The following is a 25,706-nucleotide window of genomic DNA, read 5'->3' on the forward strand; positions in this document are numbered from 1 at the left end:
AGGGTGTTACAAAAAGGTACGGCCAAACTTTCAGGAAACATTCCTCACACACAAAGAAAGAAAATATGTTATGTGGACATGTGTCCGGAAACGCTTACTTTCCATGTTAGAGCTCATTTTATTACTTCTCTTCAAATCACATTAATCATGGAATGGAAACACACAGCAACAGAACGTACCAGCGTGACTTCAAACACTTTGTTACAGGAAATGTTCAAAATGTCATCCGTTAGTGAGGATACATGCAACCACCCTCCGTCGCATGGAATCCCTGATGAAGCCCTGGAGAATGGCTTATTGTATCACAGCCGTCCACAATACGAGCACGAAGAGTCTCTACATTTGGTACCGGGGTTGCGTAGACAAGAGCTTTCAAATGCCCCCATAAATGAAAGTAAAGAGGGTTGACGTCAGGAGAGCGTAGACGCCATGGAATTGGTCCGCCTTACCAATCCATCGGTCACCGAATCTGTTGTTGAAAAGCGTACGAACACTTCGACTGAAATGTGCAGGAGCTCCATCGTGCATGAACCACATGTTGTGTCGTACTTGTAAAGGCACATGTTCTAGCAGCACAGGTAGAGTATCCCGTATGAAATCATGGCGGTGAATCGAGGAAGTACAGTACATACTGACGAAACTAAAATGAGCTCTAACATGGAAATTAAGCGTTTCCGGACACATGTCCACATAACATTTTTTTCTTTATATGTATGTGAGGAATGTTTCCTGAAAGTTTGGCCGTATCTTTTTGTAACACCCTGTATATATATTCTATACTGTCATTTCTAGTTAACAATATCAGCTTATTCCCTAGAATTAGCAGCTTTCACTCAGTTAATAACAGGCAGAAATCTAATCTGCATTTGCATCGCATCTGACTGACTCTGGTGCCGCAAGGTGGGCAGTATAGTGCAGCATCCATTTTCAATAAGCTACCAGAAGAAAATCCCAACAGTAATTCACGTGCTTTCAAGTCGAAACTGACGAGTTTCCTCATGAGTTACTCCTTCCTTTCTGTCGAGGAGTTCCTTGAAAAATTAAGCCGGGTCCTGAATTATTTTGTTGACTGCGTTAACATAAACTTATGGCTTTTATGTTTTTGAGTCCATAAACATTTTATTCTATCCGTTATTACTTTTACGTTGTAATTTCATGTACTGACACGTTCCATGACAATGGAGATTCGCTCCTCAATTTGGTCCTATGGAACTAGACGTTTAAAATAAAAAAATAAAAATAATGTTCTTACAATCGAAAATTTTATTTCATGTTTCTGTGTTACTTATGTACATGATTTGTAAGAAATTCGCTATAATAAACAGGTCAGCTATAGTAATATCACTTGTGTGTAAAACTTAATTTTGTAATTTTTTTCACAAAAATAAGTAGGAGGTGGCATGGCGAAACAAGCGCTGTATCATTGTGAGAGATACAGAGGCGAGTGAGTGTGCCGGGTCTTAACACAGTTCACTACTACTAGTGACACTTTATCATACGTAGCATAAAAAGTATTGTGCCGTAATCTAAGAATGAAATTAAAAATTAAAATAACTTTTCCAAACTTTGTCAATGTACGTTTCAGCACATCAACGTTAACATTGTTCAGTCTCAGAATGATCAGATGAATAAGTTTTGCTAAATATATTATTTTAAGAAAAAACTAAGCGGCGCTAAATAAAGAAGCTAGAAAGCCAAAAAATGTTCAGAATGGCAAATGTACGTCACAATAAAAAGTTACAAGTCTCAACTTAATCGGAGTAATATTTTGGACAAAATCGGCGTTTTTACGAAATCTTGAAGGCGCTAAATATTAGACTCAAGAAAGATGAAAATTCGTATGTAGCCTCAGTTTGACATAAAAACAAACTATGTGACTCCATTAAGATACCTCAATAGTTTTCAAGTGAATTTGGAACACAAACGTCATTATTTATAATAGATTAAGTATCGTTTATATTAATTATAGAACGTTCTGATTACAGCAGTTGATTACATTCAATAATATAGACGTACGAAGTCTCAAGACATAATGTAAATGACAGTCAATACAACGACTCTTAAAATAAATAACTTTTCGATTGTAAGAACATTATTTTTATTTTTTTATTTTAAACGTCTAGTTCCATAGGACCAAATTGAGGAGTGAATCTCCATTGTCATGGAACGTGTCAGTACATGAAATTACAACGTAAAAGTAATAAAGGATAGAATAAAATGTTTATGGACTCAAAAACATACAAGCTATAAGTTTATGTAAACGCAGTGAACAAAATAATTCAGGACCCGGCTTAATTTTTCAAGGAACTCCTCGACAGAAAGGAAGGAGTGACTCATGAGGTAGTTCAGATACCACGTTCTAGTATCTGTTCCGTTCTGCAAATTCTAGTTGGCAAAGTTTACATGCAGTCAAGCTAAAACTTTTTTCAGTAACTAAAGATAACTTAGCTTCATTCATATAAGAATTATGAGGATTGTAAATTGTTACTCGACAAAGTTATTAAATAATACGTGTCCGAGAATGCGCCCATTTAGATGCTGACAAACTGCCTACTGGCTTCTGTCTCGGGTTCTTCGGCCGACATTCATCTAATATTTTTACTGACATTTCGCCAGCACGAGTGGCTGGCATTGCCAAAGCTTCACCCTCCATTGCCGGTGGTGAACTGGAGCCGAGCTTTTTTAAATAGAGATGGGGCCCCTCCACGCCCGCACCAACGTGGTGACCAGACCAAAAGTTCTACTGTCACCTCCGTCAACATGTTAGTTATCTAGTAAGTGGATCACAGGATGCTGGGCTGTGATGTTATCCGTGCTTCTGGGTAAGGCTACGCATTAACACGGTCCATCAGGCGATAGACAGTGGGCGAAACGCGAATGAGGGTAACAATTTGAAGAGCAGAGGGGAAAAAAGTGCCAAGGCTCGTGCCGTGGGACAAAAATCTCTGCGACAGTGGGATGGGTAGTAATAGCGGTAGTGGCTTACTAGCTGCGATAGTTCATGCAAGGTTGGATTTGTTAGTATGGGTATCATGCATCATTACCGTGGCAAGCGAAGGCTATTTATCCCAGTTGCTGCAGCCGCTACATTCCTGGAATAATCAGGATCGTTATATAGTAGTGGGAGATCGGCCACAGATCATCTCACAGTGTGGGGGGCGTGTGGAGCTTGTCTGCATGCTGTGTACGGTACGGCTTCCCTGCGTGGTGCCAGTTATTCGGCAGTGTGTTCCAGCTGGGTATCCAGCAATAGCGTATGATTAACAGGGGCTCACCTGTACCGTTGTGTTTGCGTGTGCTTGGCCATCTTTTGGTCTTTTATGTTTCCATCTATGGTTGTGGTCGTAGTTCCCCAGATTCAAAATAAACGGGTTCTGCGAATGTCTGGAGTTTCTGTATAGTCTTGTGGTGAGTTTGTTGATTACCTCCGTGAGAGTCTCAAGTCGGTATTCCCGGTGAAGGTCCGCGATGCGTGTGTATCGTGGAGCATTGCTTATGATTTTGAGTACTTTGTTTTGTATGAGCTGCAGACGGCGCAGGCGTGTGGGCGCAGCGTATCTCCAGACAGGAGCTGCGTACGTCATCAGGGGTCGAATAAGTGTCATGTACATGGACCTCGACACCCTCCTGTTCAGTGTGCTACCCCTGTTGAGCATAGGGTAGAGCTGTTTGAGCCTCGCGCTTGCTCGGTTGGTCATGTGTTTCATGTGGTCTCCCCAGAGTAATTTCCGGTCCAGCCAGACACCGAGGTATTTGACTTTCTCACGGAAACGTATTGGGTGTGCATGTAGAGTTATTGGTCTGCAGTATCGGTGTTTGCGCAGTTGCTTCGGTCTTCTAGTGAACAGAACGGCTTCGCACTTATCGACGTTTACTCTAACACGCCATTTCTCCAACCAAGGCTCAGCCACTCTGAGTGCAGTCTGTAAGCGTGACGTAATGTTGGATGGTTTCCAATCTTGCTCGAGGATGGCTGTATCATCCGCGTAGATTGCCATCGTTGTGTTGTGTGTGGTTGGGAGATAGTTTATGCAGAGGTTAAACAGTAGGGGCCCTAGGATGCTTCCCTGGGGTACTCCCGCGTGTATACGGTGTCGTGTTGATTGTTTTCCCTGCACGTCAGTGTTGAAACTCCTGTCTGTGAGGTATGAATGTATTAGACGCACCAGCCCATCGGGGAATCCTGCGTCGCTGAGTTTGCGAATGAGGCCGTTGTGCCGTAGACGGTCGAAAGCCTTTTCGACGTCCAGGAACACCGCCCCTGTTGCTTTGTTTGTGTTGAAGCCAACCCGTAAGAGTTGTTGTGTTGTGGAGTGGTGATTCCTGAAGCCGAATTGCTCCGGTCTCAGGATGTCATTTGTTATGCAGTGCCTAGTGATGCCTTTGAGAATCACCTTCTCAACAATCTAGCTGAGCGAGCTCAGAAGGCTGGTGGGTCGGTAATTTTGTGGGTGGCTGTGGTCTTTCCCCGACTTCCTGAACATCAGGACCTTGGCCGTATTCCAAAAGGTGGGGAAGTGTTGGTGTTTTAGTATGGCATTCGTTATGTGTGTTAGGTATTCAATGGCTTTATCCGTGAACTCCTGGAGGACACGGTTTTGAATGCCATTATGACCAGAGGCTTTCCTAGCAGCGGAATGCATTATAGCCCAGGAGACTGCGGCTGTGCTAGCATGTCGAATGTCGTCGCGCGATGGTTGGGCTAAAATGCGTGTAACCTCCTGGTCAGTAGCAAGTGTGAACACTGGATCTGATGGTATCGGTTCTGTGTGAATGACGCTGCGAGTGTGCGGGCCATTAGTTCTGCTTTCTCTTCCGCTGAGTATGCAGGTCCGTCAGGCCCTTGAAGCGTTGGGGTGTACATTTTCTCCCTGGTGAAGTAACAGGCTAGTTGCCACACGCCAGGTCGCGCGGTGTCCAGCCCTTCCAGTTTTTGGTTCCACTGTTGTGTTCTAAGTGTTTTGTATTTTGTCGTGTATGATGCCCTATAGCCTGTTAATGTGCCGTTTGAAGTATTTACACCTGGTGCGCTGCCATTGTCTCCTGAGGCGATTCCTCATTGAGATTAGGCCCAGGATTTCCTGGGGCAGGGTCGCACTGTGTTGTTGTGAGGTGCGATCAGGTATGGTGCCCGCCATTGCGTCCTGGACGGCGTTCGTGAGGGTTTCTACTACCTCGTCAATTTGTGCTGTTTCTTTAATTTCGTGTATGGGTGGGATGTGGCTATCGAGCGTTTCATTGAACAATGTCCAATTCGCACGCCCGTTGTCCAACATCCTGCGTTGTTCCATGTGCTGCAGTGTTTCCTCAGTGTATAGTATTACAGGTTGGTGGTTTTAGGGCAGATCGCTTTCAACGGCAACGTTGAGTGTCGATGTAATGCCCTTGCCTTGATGAGGGCCATGTCTAACACGTCTGGCCCTTGTCCCCTCTGATAGGGAATGTGCGTCGGTTCAGTCGGCGCTAGTGTAATGTAGTTTCTGCTTACTGAATGTTCATACAGTTTTTTGCCGTTGGGATTTCGTATGCGTGCATTCCACTCTGGGTGTTTTGTGTTCAGATCTCCAGCGACTATTACTCGCGGTGAGATGTTGAGTAGTGTGCTGATATCGCGTGTCGAGATGCCTGCAGGACTGTTGTATACCGATATCAGTGTGGTGTAGGCTCCGTTGAACTTCGCTCTGACTGCCGTAGCCTCGATTTTTTCCAGTTCATGGAGCTCTATGTTTGTGTGCTCAATGTCTTTGTGTACAACGATTGCAGTTCCACCTGCCACGGCGTCGCCCGGTCGGTCGGTACGATAGACGCAGTAGCCAGGAAAGTTGAATTGTTTGTGCGGTTTAAGCTTAGTCTCGCTCAGTAGCGCGACAAGGATTCCCTTGCACTCCATGAACGCGGCAAATTCTGCCCTTTTGTTGTGGATCGAGTCTGCATTCCAGATCAGGATCTGTGATAGTGTGTGTGGGTTTGCGTTACGGGGCCGGGTGTGGTATGTTATTCATGTAAGATTGTGAAAGAGTGTTGTGATGGCAGTGTGTATGACATCCCAGTATTGCCCGGGTTCGGCGCTCATGAGCTGGGTGATGAGTGTAGTGACGGCCGTCAGCACCTGGGTAAGGATTTGAACGGTCGTGTGGCGTGGAGCCGAGCTCGCGGCCGCAGACTATATGTACCTGGCGCGCAAACGTCCGAGGGCTTCGCCGCGGTCATTTCCGGCGCGGTTCTCCTCTTGCTACCTGCGATGGTCGCCATCTGCAGTACGGGAAGCCAGAATCCGTTTACCTTAAGTCTGCGGCCGCGTTCTCGGCTCCAGTTCACCACCGGCAATGGAGGGTGAAACTTTGACAATGCCAGCCACTCGTGCTGGCGAAACGTCAGTAAAAAAAGATGAACGTCGGCCGAAGAACCTGAGACAGAAGCCAATAGACAGTCTATCAACAAGTGGCCACGAAAGCCTAAACATTTTCGCATTTAGATGCAGCTACTTGTGCCTTGGGCTGTTGATAGCAGAAGTTCTGTTCGGCTGTCCGCTGCGCCAGAGAGGTAGTCAGAGAGACACTTCGCACCCAGCTATCAATCTGTCCACGTCAGCCAAACGCCGGCATACGCTGTGCCTCGAATGACGTCACAGCCAGGCAGCTACCAAAAGTGTTTCGGAAAAAGTTGGAAGTGATCTCGCGAGGGCAGCACACCTCCCTGGATCGCTTAGAATTCACGGCAGTAACTCTTCGTGTGGCGCCCGGAATATTGATAAAACTGCGTGGCCAGTGGTGAGATTATTTTCCACTTTTGTGGCGAGCAATTAACTTTGATGCTTAGAAGTCAGGGCAATAGCCCATGTTCTTGGAACTTACCAAAGAGGTCGCCCCTGAACTGATAATGGTGCTGTTTCTGATAGGAACATTATTATTATTATTATTTCTTTACTTTCTCAGACGTTAAGTCTGGTTGAGAATGGAAAGTGACGCGGACCTTGATCAAGCGTCACTTCCTATTAACTGTACGGTATGTGTTATATTGCATTTAGGAACTTTCGGGTAATTGAACATGTATCAATAATTACGGATTTCTGTAGTTGTATATATGTGTTTGGATGTAGCTGTATTGCATTGATGTACTGGTGGATATTGTGTGGTATGACTCCTGTAGTTGATACTATAATTGGTATGATGTCAACTTTATCCTGATGCCACATGTCTTTGACTTCCTCAGCCAGTTGGATGTATTTTTCAATTTTTTCTCCTGTTTTCTTTTGTATATTTGTTGTATTGGGTATGGATATTTCGATTAGTTGTGTTAATTTCTTCTTTTTATTGGTGACTATGATGTCAGGTTTGTTATGTGGCGTTGTTTTATCTGTTATAATGGTTCTGTTCCAGTATAATTTGTATTCATCATTCTCCAGTACATTTTGTGGTGCATACTTGTATGTAGGAACTTGTTGTTTTAAAAGTTTATGTTGTAAGGCAAGCTGTTGATGTATTATTTTTGCGACATTGTCATGTCTTCTGGGGTATTCTGTATTTGCTAGTATTGTACATCCGCTTGTGATGTGATCTACTGTTTCTATTTGTTGTTTACAAAGTCTGCATTTATCTGTTGTGGTATTGGGATCTTTAATAATATGCTTGCTGTAATACCTGGTGTTTATTGTTTGATCCTGTATTGCAATCATGAATCCTTCTGTCTCACTGTATATATTGCCTTTTCTTAGCCATGTGTTGGATGCGTCTTGATCGATGTGTGGCTGTGTTAGATGATACGGGTGCTTGCCATGAAGTGTTTTCTTTTTCCAATTTACTTTCTTCGTATCTGTTGATGTTATGTGGTCTAAAGGGTTGTAGAGGTGGTTATGAAATTGTAGTGGTGTAGCCGATGTATTTATATGAGTGATTGCTTTGTGTATTTTGCTAGTTTCTGCTCGTTCTATAAAGAATTTTCTTAAATTGTCTACCTGTCCATAATGTAGGTTTTTTATATCGATAAATCCCCTTCCTCCTTCCTTTCTGCTTAATGTGAATCTTTCTGTTGCTGAATGTATGTGATGTATTCTATATTTATGGCATTGTGATCGTGTAAGTGTATTGAGTGCTTCTAGGTCTGTGTTACTCCATTTCACTACTCCAAATGAGTAGGTCAATATTGGTATGGCATAAGTATTTATAGCTTTTGTCTTGTTTCTTGCTGTCAGTTCTGTTTTCAGTATTTTTGTTAGTCTTTGTCTATATTTTTCTTTTAGTTCTTCTTTAATATTTGTATTATCTATTCCTATTTTTTGTCTGTATCCTAGATATTTATAGGCATCCGTTTTTTCCATCGCTTCTATGCAGTCGCTGTGGTTATCCAATATGTAATCTTCTTGTTTAGTGTGTTTTCCCTTGACTATGCTATTTTTCTTACATTTGTCTGTTCCAAAAGCCATACTTATATCATTGCTGAATACTTCTGTTATCTTTAGTAATTGGTTGAGTTGTTTATTTGTTGCTGCCAGTAGTTTTAGATCATCCATGTATAGCAAATGTGTGATTTTGTGTGGGTATGTTCCAGTAATATTGTATCCATAATTTGTATTATTTAGCATGTTGGATAGTGGGTTCAGAGCAAGGCAGAACCAGAAAGGACTTAATGAGTCTCCTTGGTATATTCCACGCTTAATCTGTACTGGCTGTGATGTGATATTATTTGAATTTGTTTGGATATTAAGTGTGGTTTTCCAATTTTTCATTACTATGTTTAGGAACTGTATCAATTTAGGATCTACTTTGTATATTTCCAATATTTGTAGTAACCATGAGTGGGGTACACTATCAAAAGCTTTTTGGTAATCAATGTATGCGTAGTGTAGAGACCTTTGTTTAGTTTTAGCTTGATATGTCACCTCTGCATCTATTATCAGTAGCTCTTTACATCCTCGTGCTCCTTTGCAGCAGCCTTTTTGTTCTTCATTTATAATTTTGTTCTGTGTTGTATGTGTCATTAATTTCTGTGTAATGACTGAAGTTAATATTTTGTAGATTGTTGGTAGGCATGTTATGGGGCGATATTTAGCTGGGTTTGCTGTGTCTGCTTGATCTTTAGGTTTCAGATAAGTTATTCCATGTGTAAGTGTATCAGGGAATATGTATGGGTCTGCAATGTAACTGTTAAATAATTTAGTTAGATGTGAATGTGTTGAGGTGAACTTCTTTAGCCAGAAATTTGCTATTTTATCATTTCCAGCAGCTTTCCAATTGTGAGTAGAATTAATTGCTCGGGTGACTTCATGTTGCAAAATTATCACTTCAGGCATTTGTGGTATCATCTTGTATGTATCTGTTTCTGCTTGTATCCACCGTGCATGCCTATTATGTTGTACCGGGTTTGACCATATGCTGCTCCAGAAGTGTTCCATGTCTCTTATGTTTGGTGGATTGTCTATTTTTATGTGTGTGTTATCTATTGTTTGGTAAAATTTCTTTTGGTTTGTGTTGAATATTTGGTTTTGTTTCCTTCTATTTTCACTTTTTTTGTATCTTCTAAGTCGTTTCGCCAAAGCTTGTAATTTTTGCTTCTTTTCATCTAATTGCTCTATTGCTTCTTGTTGTGAGATTTTACCTAACCTTTTTCGTTTTTTGTCTGATATTTCATTTCTTATAAATTGTGTTAACTGTCCGATGTCTTTTCTCAGTTTTTCTATTCTGATCTGTAGCCTGTGTTGCCATGCTGGTTTTGTGGGTTTCTTCTGTGTGTTGGTTGGTTCTGATCTCTGCCTAGTGTGTATATTTAGTGTAGTGAGTGCTCCTACATAAACCAGTAGTTGTAACTCTTCCATAGTTGTGTATTCATTTATTTTGTTGTGTATGATTGTGTTGATAGTTTTTATTGTTGTTTCGACTTGTGGGCTATTTGGTGGTCTATGCAAGAATGGTCTAATGTCTGTATTTGTGTCTTTGTATTCTATATATGTCAACTGAAATTTTTCTTCTATATCTAACATGTGTGTCACTTCGTGTTCTATTTGTGCTTGTGCTGGTGGCTGTCTTAAAATTTCAATTTCCTCTGATTGTTTAATTGATGCGTGTTGTTCTTTGTTTGTTTGCTCTGGGATGTTTGAGTCCATTACTGTATTTTCTTCTTCTTCTTCTTCTAATTGCACATTATTTTGTTCCAGTATTTGTTGTACTTGTTGTTTGATGTTTTCTAATTCTGACTGGGGTAGCCTGTTATTTTTGATTATTACACGGATCTGATCAGCTAGTCGTTGTTCTGTTAAAAATTTTAATTCTGGGTATCTGGTAATAAATGTTGTGTATACTTGTGATCTGTATCCAGTTGTGTTGGTTCCTAGGTTTGTTGCTTGGTAATAACAGAACATGAGGTGTCGATTAACTTCATCTGACCATCTCATCCTCTGTCTTTGTTTTCCTTCTAGGGTGGTTGCAGGAAGCATATCCTGCAAAACACCTCTATTTGGATTTAAATCATTTTCCAGTTGGCTAGCAGTGTCATTACCATTGTGGGCGGGCATAGGTTATTATTATTATTATTATCTTTACTTTCTCAGACGTTAAGTCTGGTTAAGAATGGAGTGACGCGGACCTTTATCAAGCGTCACTTCCTTTTAGCTGTACGGTACGTGTTATATTGCATTTAGGAACTTTCGGGTAATTGAACATGTATCAATAATTACGGATTTCTGTAGTTGTATATATATGTTTGGATGTAGCTGTATTGCATTGATGTACTGGTGGATATTGTGTGGTATGACTCCTGTAGTTGATAGTATAATTGGTATGATGTCAACTTTATCCTGATGCCACATGTCTTTGACTTCCTCAGCCAGTTGGATGTATTTTTCAATTTTTTCTCCTGTTTTCTTTTGTATATTTGTTGTATTGGGTATGGATATTTCGATTAGTTGTGTTAATTTCTTCTTTTTATTGGTGACTATGATGTCAGGTTTGTTATGTGGCGTTGTTTTATCTGTTATAATGGTTCTGTTCCAGTATAATTTGTATTCATCATTCTCCAGTACATTTTGTGGTGCATACTTGTATGTAGGAACTTGTTGTTTTAAAAGTTTATGTTGTAAGGCAAGCTGTTGATGTATTACTTTTGCGACATTGTCATGTCTTCTGGGGTATTCTGTATTTGCTAGTATTGTACATCCGCTTGTGATGTGATCTACTGTTTCTATTTGTTGTTTACAAAGTCTGCATTTATCTGTTGTGGTATTGGGATCTTTAATAATATGCTTGCTGTAATACCTGGTGTTTATTGTTTGATCCTGTATTGCAATCATGAATCCTTCTGTCTCACTGTATATATTGCCTTTTCTTAGCCATGTGTTGGATGCGTCTTGATCTATGTGTGGCTGTGTTAGATGATACGGGTGCTTGCCATGAAGTGTTTTCTTTTTCCAATTTACTTTCTTCGTATCTGTTGATGTTATGTGGTCTAAAGGGTTGTAGAGGTGGTTATGAAATTGTAGTGGTGTAGCCGATGTATTTATATGAGTGATTGCTTTGTGTATTTTGCTAGTTTCTGCTCGTTCTATAAAGAATTTTCTTAAATTGTCTACCTGTCCATAATGTAGGTTTTTTATATCGATAAATCCCCTTCCTCCTTCCTTTCTGCTTAATGTGAATCTTTCTGTTGCTGAATGTATGTGATGTATTCTATATTTGTGGCATTGTGAGCGTGTAAGTGTATTGAGTGCTTCTAGGTCTGTGTTACTCCATTTCACTACTCCAAATGAGTAGGTCAATATTGGTATGGCATAAGTATTTATAGCTTTTGTCTTGTTTCTTGCTGTCAATTCTGTTTCCAGTATTTTTGTTAGTCTTTGTCTATATTTTTCTTTTAGTTCTTCTTTAATATTTGTATTATCTATTCCTATTTTTTGTCTGTATCCTAGATATTTATAGGCATCCGTTTTTTCCATCGCTTCTATGCAGTCGCTGTGGTTATCCAATATGAAATCTTCTTGTTTAGTGTGTTTTCCCTTGACTATGCTATTTTTCTTACATTTGTCTGTTCCAAAAGCCATACTTATATCATTGCTGAATACTTCTGTTATCTTTAGTAATTGGTTGAGTTGTTGATTTGTTGCTGCCAGTAGTTTTAGATCATCCATGTATAGCAAATGTGTGATTTTGTGTGGGTATGTACCAGTAATATTGTATCCATAATTTGTATTATTTAGCATGTTGGATAGTGGGTTCAGAGCAAGGCAGAACCAGAAAGGACTTAATGAGTCTCCTTGGTATATTCCACGATTAATCTGTATTGGCTGTGATGTGATATTATTTGAATTTGTTTGGATATTAAGTGTGGTTTTCCAATTTTTCATTACTATGTTTAGGAACTGTATCAATTTAGGATCTATTTTGTATATTTCCAATATTTGTAGTAACCATGAGTGGGGTACACTATCAAAAGCTTTTTGGTAATCAATGTATGCGTAGTGTAGCGACCTTTGTTTAGTTTTAGCTTGATATGTCACCTCTGCATCTATTATCAGTTGCTCTTTACATCCTCGTGCTCCTTTGCAACAGCCTTTTTGTTCTTCATTTATAATTTTGTTCTGTGTTGTATGTGTCATTAATTTCTGTTTAATGATTGAAGTTAATATTTTGTATATTGTTGGTAGGCATGTTATGGGGCGATATTTAGCTGGGTTCGCTGTGTCTGCTTGATCTTTAGGTTTCAGATAAGTTATTCCATGTGTAAGTGTATCAGGGAATGTGTATGGGTCTGCAATGTAACTGTTAAATAATTTAGTTAGATGTGAATGTGTTGAGGTGAACTTCTTTAACCAGAAATTTGCTATTTTATCATTTCCAGGGGCTTTCCAATTGTGAGTAGAATTAATTGCTTGGGTGACTTCATGTTGCAAAATTATCACTTCAGGCATTTGTGGTATCATCTTGTATGTGTCTGTTTCTGTTTGTATCCACCGTGCATGCCTGTTATGTTGTACCGGGTTTGACCATATGTTGCTCCAGAAGTGTTCCATGTCTGTTATGTTTGGTGGATTGTTTATTTTAATGTGTGTGTTATCTAGTGTCTGGTAAAATTTATTTTGGTTTGTGTTGAATGTTTGGTTTTGTTTCCTTCTATTTTCACTTTTTTTGTATCTTCTGAGTCGTTTGGCTAATGCTTGTAATTTCTGCTTCTTTTCGTCTAATTGCTCTGTCGCTTCTTGTTGTGAGATTTTACCTAACCTTTTTCGTTTTTTTCCCGAGATTTCATTTCTTATAAATTGTGTTAGCTGTCCGATGTCTTTTCTCAGTTTTTCTATTCTGATCTGTAGCCTGTGTTGCCATGCTGGTTTTGTGGGTTTCTTCTGTGTGTTGGTTGGTTCTGATCTCTGTCTAGTGTGTATATTTAGTGTAGTGAGTGCTCCTATATAAACCAGTAGTTGTAACTCTTCCATAGTTGTGTTTTCATTTATTTTGTTGTGTATGATTGTGTTCATAGTTTTTATTGTTGTTTCGACTTGTGGGTTATTTGGTGGTCTATGCAAGAATGGTCTAATGTCTGTATTTGTGTCTTTGTATTCTATATATGTTAGCTGAAATTTTTCTTCTATATCTAGCATCTGTGTCACTTCGTGTTCTATTTGTGCTTGTTCTGGTGGCTGTCTTAAGATTTCGTTTTCCTCTGATTGTTTAATTGGTGCGTGTTGTTCTTTGTTTGTTTGCTCTGGGATGCTTGAGTCCATTACTGTATTTTCTTCTTCTTCTGATTGCACATTATTTTGTTCCAGTATTTGTTGTACTTCTTGTTTGATGTTTTCTAATTCTGACTGGGGTATCCTGTTATTTTTGATTATTACACGGATCTGATCAGCTAGTCGTTGTTCTGTTAAAAATTTTAATTCTGGGTATCTGGTAATAAATGTTGTGTATACTTGTGATCTGTATCCAGTTGTGTTGGTTCCTAGGTTTGTTGCTTGGTAATAACAGAACATGAGCTGTCGATTAACTTCATCTGACCATCTCATCCTCTGTCTTTGTTTTCCTTCTAGGGTGGTTGCAGGAAGCATATCCTGCAAAACACCTCTATTTGGATTTAAATCATTTTCCAGTTGGCTAGCAGTGTCGTTACCATTGTGGGCGGGCATAGGGTTCAAGCGTCGTCCCCGACCATGACGGCGCTTGTCCGAGGCTTCTTTAGTTCTGTCCTGAACCAACTAATCACACTAAAAGGGGGGTTAGCCCTATTAGTGGTTTGTTCTTTTCGTCGCCTTTTACGACTGGCAGAACATACCGGAGGCCTATTCTTTTCCCGGGCCTCCACGGGGTTTATTATTATTATTATTATTATTATTATTATTATTATTATTATTATTATCAGGAATATTATTAAGTTTGTGAATGTTAACTTTTAATAAACATATCACTCAGCTAGAACTCAATGCTTTTTAATTTATAATCATACTTCCTGATCGCGCTGAATAAACAGCAAGTAGGAACATTTTCTTTCAGAGAGCACAAAAATAATGTCGACTTGCAGACTGGAAATTATGGTCAGTATGATCGCCATCGCTTTCTGGCTGACCACAAAAATACTTAACTTCTGAGGTCATCAGTCGCCTAGAACTTAGAACTAATTAAACCTAACTAACCTAAGGACATCACACACATCCATGCCCGAGGCAGGATTCGAACCTGCGACCGTAGAAGTCGCTCGGCTCCAGACTGTAGCGCCTAGAACCGCACGGCCACTCCGGCCGGCACTTGTGTATTAATGGGTAACATGTATAAATATTAATCACACACGTGGAACTTTTTAATGACAATTTTGATGTCCAAAGATTATTATTAATGTTACTACCAAGTAATGTGCTACTTTAGTCTACATGAAAACGTTTCACATGCTAAACAAACTAACGGAAATGACCACCAAATTCTTAAGGTGTGAATGCTTGTTATACAACCGACTCAGTAAGGTTATGCTACTTACCCAGCTGGTTCTGTAAAGTAGGTATTATCGGTATGAGCACACAGTGACTGCTTTGTGTAGGCTGTATCACTGTGGACCATCCGGTCATCAAGCACCCACATATCTCCAAACATAGTTCGTTGAACATGCGAAATTCGCGTCACGATTTTCTCTGTTGCATCCACCGTTGCCGGTACCTGTCAAACGTTTGCTAGTTAATATTGATTACACAAAAAGACAATTTCCCAAAATTCGAAAAACCAAGAATTTTTTACACATATTTCATGGCATTGTGCTTAGTTTGTGATTGAGAACAACGATATTACTCAACTCTATTGGTACATTCTCGCTCCTCCAGTAAAATTTTAAACAACTACACTACTACTTTAGCAATTCCATCTTGAATCTTTACTTTAATCTCAGGAATTTACTGTGGTTTATTGGTACGTACATCATCTGATAATAACTTGCTAAGAAGTCGAAACTATTAATAATATTTCTGTGACTCGAACTTCAAATATATATATATATATATATATATATATATATATATATATATATATATATATATATAAAGATGATGTAACTTACCAAACGAGAGCGTTGGTACGTTGATAGCGACAACACACACACACACACAATTCAAGCTTTCGCAACCCACGGTTGCTTCATCAGGAGAGAGGGAAGGACGAAAGGATGTGGGTTTTAAGGGAGAGGGTAAGGAGTCATTCCAAACCAGGGAGCGGAAAGACTTACCTTAGGGGGAAAAAGGGATAGGTATACACTCGCGAGCGCGCGCGCACACGCACACGCACACGCACATATACAGACACAAGCAGATATATAATTCGATTAAGAAACTGTCAGTGTGTCAATTAAGACAGTATGCATAGCCTGCGTCAAGTTCAGGAATCCTTTAAGAAAGAAGTCATTCAGTATCAAATTATCATATATGATCTATGTGACGAATTCACAACTTCAGTAGCTATGAAACCTCTCTTTCCAGACTGGCAACTGGCCCAATCCTATCGAAACTCTGCTGGAGGCGGCTAGATTAAAGACTTTCCTTTCCTGTGTAGACCCACCAAATACATATCTTTTTTGACTTTGAGAAGGGCTACGACACCACTTATCTGCAGAAATTCACAACAACATCATGTGAAGTTAGTAGCTATGAAATCTCTCTTTGAGAATGGTAATTGGTGCAGTCCTACTGAAGTAAGTAACTTCTCATGGTGCAGCAAAAGTGTAAAATGTATTCACTACCGCAATCATCTGTACTCCGTACCACAGCTCGTCCACCCAAGGAGAAACGTTTTGATAACTGTCTGAGAGCAAAGAAGCCATTTGGGGTTCGTGCTAAGGGCTACTTCCTAGAGATGGGTGTGAAAAATATCAGTATTTTACGCCAAGGCTGGAACAAATCGTGCGTCACTGCATCTTACGATAAACAATACTCTACCAGTCTGTCTTAAATCGAGGATGAGTGGTGGGCAGTTCCGAGTTCGCTCGTATCTGGCTGGAATGCAAAAGTGGGAACTGCCCCCATACGTCTCATAGCCCAGTCAACGAAGGAAAAAAAAGAGGAAAAAATAGCTCGTGCTATCGCAAATTTCGGTGCAGTGATAGGATGGAGTGCCATGAACAACATACTAAAAATCCTCACCGGTGGCATGAAAGTGTGGGTGTAGGGAAAGTACAAACGGCATTTTTTGTGTGTTCTTCTTGAATGACTCAAAAAACGCGGTCTCTACCAAAACTGAGTCCCAGTACCAATTTAATGCTGTTTTAATGGCATAAAATTATGTTTATTGTTAAATGAAGTGAGTTAACACCAAACATTAGATGTCTGAACCACATCTAGGGGCAGTAGATCCGCAGTAAGTAACAAACTGTGTTCTGGGGAGGTGTCAGGTGGCAAGGAGACGCTGGAGGGTGGATCTTGAGGCAAGGTATGTCGTCTGAAAGTAGTCGAACACTTCTCTTCTTTGAACGTCAGCTTACTGAAGAGCTAGTGACCGAGTCCATACTTTCTCTACCCTGCTACGTCACAGGAAGCAACGACACGCTGTTTCACTGTTCTGCTGGTCCTTTCTCACTGCACCCTGTAAATCAGTGGTGACGCACTGTGCCGGCATGCCGGGGAGTGCTTTCTTCACAAAATGTGTTAACATTACATGGAACACTGATATTAATTATTAATAATACTAAGATATGAACAGAACCTACATAAATCTCCGCACACTATTCTGCACTAGTAGACAGGAAAATAATTGTCAATTATCCTGCACAACAGCTTAACAAGAAATACGTGTCCTAGAACATCTCTGCCAAAAATATATCCAGTGGCACCTTGTAAACTGAATTTGCAGCATAACCTAGGCTTAACACTTCTTTCAGCACAGACCTTTCCATCGTATGACCAATGCACCCCATGAAGCACATGAGTGTATTAAATGCTTCCAATTTCACGGTAATTATCCCAACTGGACTTCACAAGCCACAACGGTTCTCGGAAGTAATAGAACAAATTGTTACAACTTCCTGCTGGCTATCCTTGGCAGCGTATTGTAAACACATGTACAATGTATTATAATGAACTGCAGGAAATTTATTTCCATTCTTTCACCATTAATTGTATTATTGGCAGGCTGTATAAATCCCTTCCGTTAAGGAATTTGCCGGAATTCCTAGCATGGACTGAATGGAGCCACTTAACACACACCACAGTGACGAAGTTTTCTCGGAGTATCAGCCAAGCCAAGCTGTCATTCTGTGACAACGTTTCGACAGGTTTCTTACTCGTCATCTTCTGGCAAAGTGTCGAGTTCAAGTATGGATCGTATATACATAGACGCTGGACCGTAGGCTCCTCTGCCTCGCCTACAACGGCTGGGCCAACCACACACCTCCTGAAGGGGTGTCATGGACGATGGTTGGTGCGTGGGAAGGGGGAGGGGGAGGGGCGTTGAGCAGTTGAGAACGATGGTGATGGGTAACTTCCAGCGTGTTGGAAGGACCTGCTGCTGCCTGTCTATTCCATCCGCTGCCTTCACCGATTTCACATCAGAGCGCTCTTGAACTATTCTTGCTAGCGCTGCATCGTATACAGAGCCCAGCTTGAAACCATCCATTTTGACAAAATCACGAGTACCTCTTTGATGAGCGAGTCCCAGAACTTGTTCGTCGGGCACAAAGCCTCTGTCTGTTCAAAATCAAACATATGACCTTTGTTGAGGCTGTACTTTGCCACTGCAAATTTGTCAGTTTGGCCGAGGTGAACGCTTCTCACATGTTCTGAGCGGCGCTACGAAACACACCGTTGCGTCTGGCCGAGTTGCAGCATCTGAAAAAAACCTTTCTAAACAACGTCTACTCGGAGACACAGATAATACGCGCTCTCCATCCGAGCAACAAGAAGAAAGTAGGCGATCCGGAAGAAGACAGACTGTCTGGCGTTCCTTCCGTATTCGAGGCGACCCATGGCCGAGATAGACAGGATACTGGAGAAGAACAACATTAAAAATAATTTCCGCTCATCAACTAAAATAAAAAATATGCTTGTCTCAGTGACCGAGCGGTTCTAGGTGCTTCAGTCCGGACCCACGCGACTGCTACCGTTGCAGGTTCGAATCCTACCTCGGGCATGGATGTGTGTGGTGTCCTTAGGTTAGTTAGGTTTAAGTAGTTCTAAGTCTAGGGGACTGATGACCTCAGATGCTAAGTCCCATAGTGCTTAGTGCCATTTGAACCATTTTGAACTAGGAACACTTCGAATCTACAGCATCAGCTGTGAATGTTGCAAGCAATATATTGGTCAGACGCAACAGTGTGTTCAGCAGCGCCGCTCAGAGCATGTGAGAAACGTTCACTTCGACCAGACTGACAAATCTGCAGGGGCAGGGCACAGCCTCAAGCGTCATACACTGACAAAAAATCGCTACACCAAGGAGGAGTTGAGCGACACAAACGAAAGTTGGTAAGCGTGTTACTACACTACTGGCCATTAAAACTGCTACACCAAGAAGAAATGCAGATGAGAAACGGGTATTCATTGGACAAATATATTATACTAGAACTGACATGTGATTACGTTTTCACTCAATTTGGGTGCGTAGATCCTAAGAAATCAGTACCCACAACAACCACCTCTGGCCGTAATAACGGTCTTGATACGCCTGGGCATTGAGTTAAACAGAGCTTGGTTGGCGTGTACAGGTACCGCTGCCCATGCAGCTTCAACACGATACCACAGTTCATCGAGAGTAGTTGGTTGGTTTCGGGAAGGAGACCAGACAGCGTGGTCAACGGTCTCATCGAATTAGGGAAGGATTGGGAAGGAAGTCGGCCGTGCCCTTTCAGAGGAACCATCCCGGCATTTGCCTGGAGTGATTTAGGGAAATCACGGAAAACCTAAATCAGGATGGCCGGACGCGGGATTGAACCGTCGTCCTCCCGAATGCGAGTCCAGTGTCTAACCACTGCGCCACCCCGCTCGGTACATCGAGAGTAGTGACTGGCGTATTGTGGCGAGCCAGTTGCTCTGCCACCATTGACCAGACGTTTTCAATTGGTGAGAGATCTGGGAATGTGCTGGCCAGAGCAGCAGTCGAACATTTTCTGTATCCACAAAGGCCCGTACGGGACCTGCAACATGCGGTCGTGCATTATCCAGCTGAACTGTAGAGTTTCGCAGGGATCGAACGAAGGGTAGAGCCACGGGTCGTCACACATCTGAAATGTAACGTCCACTGTTCAAAGTGCCGTCAATGCGAACAAGAGGTGACCGAGACGTGTAACCAATGGCACCCAATACCATCACGCCGGATGATACGCCAGTATGGCTATGACGAATACACGCTTACAATGTGCGTTCACCGCGATGTCGCCAAACACGGATGCGACCATCATGATGCTGTAAACAGGACCTGGATTTATCCGACAAAATGACGTTCTGCCATTCGTGCACCCAGATTCGTCGTTGAGTACACCATCGCAGGCGCTCCTGTTTGTGATGCAGCGTCAGGGGTAACCGCAGCCATGGTCTCCGAGCTGATAGTCCATGCTGCTGCAAACGTTGTCGAACTGTTCGTGCAGATGGTTGTTGTCGTGCAAACGTCCCCATCTGTTGACTTAGGGATCGATACGTGGCCGCAAGATCCGTTACAGCCATGCGGATAAATTGCCTGTCATCTCGGCAGCTAGTGATACGAGGCCGTTGGGATCCAGCTCGGCGTTCCGTATTACACTCCTGAACCCACCGATTCCATATTCTGCTAACAGTCATTGGATCTCGACCAACGTGAGCAGCAATGTCCCGATACGATAAACCGCAATCGCGATAGGCTACAATCCGACCTTTATCAAAGTCGGAAACGTGATGGTACGCATTTCTCCTCCTTACACGAGGCATCACAATAACGTTTCACCAGGCAACGCCGGTCAACTGCCGTTTGTGTATGAGAAATCGGTTGGAAACTTTCCTCATGTCAGCACGTTGTAGATGTCGCCACCGGCGCCAACCTTGTGTGAATGCTCTGAAAAGCTAATCATTTGCATATCACAGCATCTTCGCGTCTGTAGCACGTCATCTTCGTCGTGTAGCAATTTTAATGGCCAGTGGTGTATAATATGGTGGATAACGACGGAAGCTCCATGAGGCTGTTTGCAGGTGATGATGTAGCAACGTCAAAAGACTGTAGTGAACTCTAGGCAGACCAGCAAAGGATTGATGAATGGGGACTTGCAGTTGACACTAAATGGAAGTAGTGTGGATCAGACAGCTCTCACACATCTTCATTGCTGCCCAGATTTCCCCTATAAGTCCCGTACCCTCTGGCCAGTGTCTGACGGCATATCTCCTGACCGAGCGAGGTGGCGCAGTGGTTAGCCCACTGGGCTCACATTCAACAGGACGACGGTTCAAATCCACGTCCGGGCATCCTGATTTAGGTTTTCCGTGATTTGCCGAAATCGCTTCATGCAAATGCCGGGATGGTCCCTTTGAAAGGGCACGGCCGACTTCCTTCTCAGCCTTCCCTAATCCGATGGGAGCGATGACCTAGCTCTTCGGTCCCTTCCCCCAAATCAACCAACCAACCATTTCTCCTGGCTAGCGACACCATCTGTAGGCATGCGGGGAACTCAGTGCTGCAGGGCAGCAGACCAGCGCTCCTGATTTGTGGAAGATTTTCATGACCATAATCAGTCTGTGGGGAGTGACATTTCTATTTGCTAACAAGGTACAGTGCATACAGCAAACCATTGAATTTTTGTGTCAATTTTATGCTGAAATCAACTAATATTCTATCGGAAGCAATGAAATTTGTACACTAATCAATAAATTTTTCATCAAGCCCGTCCTACCGTTAACACTTCCGTATGGGCTATACGTACCTGACGCGATTCTAACAGTGTGTGTCTCATTTTGCTCGATTTTTATTGTCATGTTTACTTCATAAACACAACAAACCTCTATAAGCATACTGCTAGCAGGGTAGTGGGGTGTACTTTTAATGAGCTCACACGTTTCCACGAGATTCCTAAATCATTACGACGAATACTGCAAAATGCGGGCATCCAGATGTGTTCGGATAAGACGAATTTGACGGCTATGTCGATGGGACTCCTTCAATAAAGTCACTACAGAATTATACCTTTGTCAGTGTCAGCTAGCGTTTTGCCTTTAATGGTATTCGTGTAGACGATACGTTAAACTCCAGTCATCCGTCTATAAACAAACAGCGATCTAGTATTCAGCCTATCATTGTATTTTTAACTGATTTTAAGGGTTTCCTTACATATATTGTCCTAGTTACGCTGTGCATAGGACATCTAATGTTTCCAGCGGATTTCTAATGGTACTGTGTTCTGAGGTTGAGATCATGTGGATCCCTGATTCATGGAGCTCAATGTTATCATGAGGAAGATGAACACAGGTAGACCGCTTGACAATAGATCTGTGATATTGTCTCATTTAGGACAATGGAAGCATTGACAAAGATGTGCTGTTTCATGATTTTGGCCACTGAGTATTTCTAAGATAGTAGTTCGTAGCTTGACAGAAGTAGTGTGAATGTCTTGTACTCACATCCGTTGCAAATAACTCTAGATATACTTTTCTTTACTTATATTTTTGACACAGGATCTTCCTATACTGTATAGGATTTTCCTAAAATTACCATTTTCGCATCCTGAACCTGAATTTGTTTGGTAATTTATGCAATAAAAAATTTCTATATACAGGGAAAAGACTGTTTGTCCCAAAACACAGGCCCCCCTTCGGTATTAACGAAATTTAGGTACACCCAAGAACTGTTCTTATGATGTCTAACAGTGGGTGTGTCTGTGATCTCCCTACTTGACAGGATCTGGGTTTACGGGCTTAATATTTTCCTTTTCAGAGCACGTATTGAATGCTAAGTGGTGGTGCAGATTACACAAAAACAAGAGCACTATGCACGCTAGATAATGGCTACCCTACCAGGATGTTTAAATGGTTGTTATTCTGATCATTAATAGTTTAGGTAAAATATCTTGCTGGGATTAAAAAGAACTAAAAATTTGCCAACACATAGGCTTCTCATTTATTTTGTGAGCTAGCCGAGCTCATAAGGTGCATTACCCTTTGGACATTATATATATTCATTCGAAAACTTAAATTGTTTGAGCAGAGCGCAGAGGTGACAGTCTCGTAGTTGTTTGGTTCAGCTAGATTCCATTTCAACAATATTGAGTTTGAAAGTAAAGCTTTGCACTGAAATTTCGATTTGAAACCGTAGGAAATTACGTAGGGACTGTGTATGTTCCTTGGAAGAGAATTAAGTCGCATGATCGAAAGACGAAAGACGAAAGACGAAAGACGAAAGACGAAAGACGAAAGACGAAAGACGAAAGACGAAAGACGAAAGACGAAAGACGAAAGACGAAAGACGAAAGACGAAAGACGAAAGACGAAAGACGAAAGACGAAAGACGAAAGACGAAAGACGAAAGACGAAAGACGAAAGACGAAAGACGAAAGACGAAAGACGAAAGACGAAAGACGAAAGACGAAAGACGAAAGACGAAAGACGAAAGACGAAAGACGAAAGACGAAAGACGAAAGACCAGGGCAGTGGTAGGTTGTTGACGACCTGGATAGGATTGAACTCAACACATGGAAAATGATTAACGTCAATGTCACGTGAAGAGACAGGCATAGTTACACGACAATTGCACCTGGTTGCAGATGACGAATATGGGGAAGGGGTTTTGAGTGAGGTAGACGTGGATTCAGATGGTGTTTAGTTGGAGTATATAGGATCGAACACAGTCATACTGAACCAACCGGCACAATTTAGGCCCGAAAGAACGAATGTTAGTGCACCAGCAATCTGTTCCAAACTCAATGAATAGGCACCGGAAAGACAGAATACGGAAAGGCTGCATCAAACGGCTACAGGGAAAAGCACGAGCGTACCACATAATACGTTTCCAACGTTTCAATACTTGACTCAGGCCGTGTAAATCATGCAAAAGGAGCTGCAGGAAACCCTGAAACAAACGAATATGGGGATACGAAACCTTGAAAAGGAACAGAAAAAAAATGCGCAAGGATATCGGTCACGAAATCCAGCACACGCGAATAGATCTGAATAGGTAATTATATCAAATTCGAAATGACGCGAAAGAATCACGACACATGATTGAAACGCTCATTGCTGGTCACAAACAAATGAGACATGAGCACGTTCGGTGACGATACTCAACAGAGTATCAAAAACGTTAACCAACAGGTCGAAGTACTTGCAACGAGGGCAACTGGTAAAGCGCAACATGCAATCGAGGTGACAGCAGTACAGAGAAGGGTTACGAAGGCAGCTTCAAAGCGGTTTGATAGCCCAATTCTAAAAATAGAATCGAAAAACACTTCCAAGGGCTCAGATCGGAACTGTTGCAGAGTACTAAAGCTCGGAGTGACAGTGGTAGCGTGTGTTTAGAGTATATTGTAACGTCAGAGTCAACAATAGTAGTTCCGAACAGCAGCGCTTTAAAGATCGCAGTAAAATCACCCGCATGTGGTGGTAATGATCGAGAAGCTATTAACAGGCGCGAATGTGAGAGTACGTCTGGATGCACGAATCTACAAAGAGAAAATGAATACTAACAATCAGTACATGAAACCACCACTTGTGCAGGGACAAACGATTCCTCAGATAGGAACGGAACTACTTGCAGCGCACCAAAGTCCGACTTTTCAGGCGCCAAAATGAACTTAACGCTGACAGGTGTCAAAAAAATCAATACACAGCTCCACACGTGAATCAGGTATCACCAGGTCGCTATACAGGACAGTACATACGGTGAAATACTACAGTACCTCTAGCGAGCCAGGACACAGACCCTGCAGTATGTACAGTCGTGCTCAAAAGTATCCGAACGACCTGAATTGAATTTCGCCTGATTCGCATGCAACCAGCATAGTGCAGCTGTCTATCAGGTCCTCTAATCGCTCTTTGGTTCAGTCGTTTGACTATTGAAAATGGTTCCAACAAGTCACCACTAGATAACACTGCTCTGTATCGCAATAACTCAAGATGTAAAGTTATACCACGACACTAGAAAAATCAGGGAACACCTTAGCACAGATAAGACTGTCCTTAAGGCTTGTAAGCTCACATTTATTCGAATAAATGACATACATGAAATGTTACCATTCTCATTATCACATCAGATAGTTAACGCACGTAGTAAGTTCGTCGTATTCATGATTTCCTCTTCAAAGTAACATATCGTACTTGTTATTTAACACAAAATTACATTAAAAATTTAAGTTATTCACGAGCAGGTAGTTGAGAATATGTATGAACTTCAAATGACACGACGAACCGTCTGTTCTGCATATGGGTTCAAACACAGGTCATGCAGACTAAGATTTCGCGACTGACGGAAACTAACAATCATTCCTGACTAGGCATACAGAGAGTGATATACCTCGATTTTAGAGAGTATCAGTTAGCAAATATCAACTTTACATTTTTAACGGACGCGAATTCCTACCTAGCATCTATTGTCCCTGTTAACGAACTACGAGAGATGTTAAATATTGCTTATTCACAAGTAACTTTCTTGAAAAGCCGTGAGGTAAAGCTTTGTGTTGGATAGGGATTCGAACCCAGAACCTAATCGGATTGTTATCGGAGCACAATCAACTGTGACATATCCCATTTTCTCGGCAGTAGCTAGATGTTTTAACTGAAATGACGAGACCAAACATTAATGTTTTCCTTCCCAGGACTCCAACCCGGCACCTATCGCTGTTATATTCTAGAGAAACGAACGTTAAATATGGGTTGGTTACACGAGCAGCGACATGTGAGCATGTTTGAACAATAAATAATATGACGAAGGGTTCAGTGCTGACTGGGAATCGAAACCACACATATCGTTGTTGACTACACAAAACGAGACGTCAGCTACCGAATTTTTCTCCACCAGAGCTCGGAATAACATCCTTGAACTTACAGCGATCTCTCAAATAGTTTTGTGTCTCACTGGGAGTGAAAAACGTCAGATTTCGTTAGTGCTGACAGCAAATGAAAATGCATTAAAAATCAAAATTATTATCCACCAGCAGATAAGTGTTCTCATGCCAGAGCTTGATAATACATAATGAAAACTTTAGTGCCCGGCCAGGATTCGAACCCATTCACGCACAATATGTGGAGATGTTGAGGAATCTGCAGTTTTGAACAAACAACAAATAGTAGTCGAGCTGTATTGTCACGAAGGGATCAA

General features: G+C 41.6%; 1 protein-coding gene across 3 annotated transcripts in view; it reads right to left on the minus strand.

Moving 5' to 3' along the window:
* The window catches only part of LOC126249788 (trimethyllysine dioxygenase, mitochondrial), a 595,126-nt gene that overhangs the window by 285,978 nt on the left and 283,442 nt on the right, over positions 1 to 25,706 (minus strand). For all 3 annotated transcript variants that reach the window (XM_049951475.1, XM_049951476.1, XM_049951477.1), the window contains one exon: positions 14,950 to 15,125. In XM_049951475.1, coding sequence (XP_049807432.1) covers positions 14,950 to 15,125 — 176 coding nt within the window. The remainder of the gene's footprint in view (positions 1 to 14,949; positions 15,126 to 25,706) is intronic.

The sequence above is a fragment of the Schistocerca nitens genome, chromosome 3 (genome assembly GCF_023898315.1).
Source record: "Schistocerca nitens isolate TAMUIC-IGC-003100 chromosome 3, iqSchNite1.1, whole genome shotgun sequence".
Lineage (NCBI taxonomy): Eukaryota > Metazoa > Arthropoda > Insecta > Orthoptera > Acrididae > Schistocerca > Schistocerca nitens.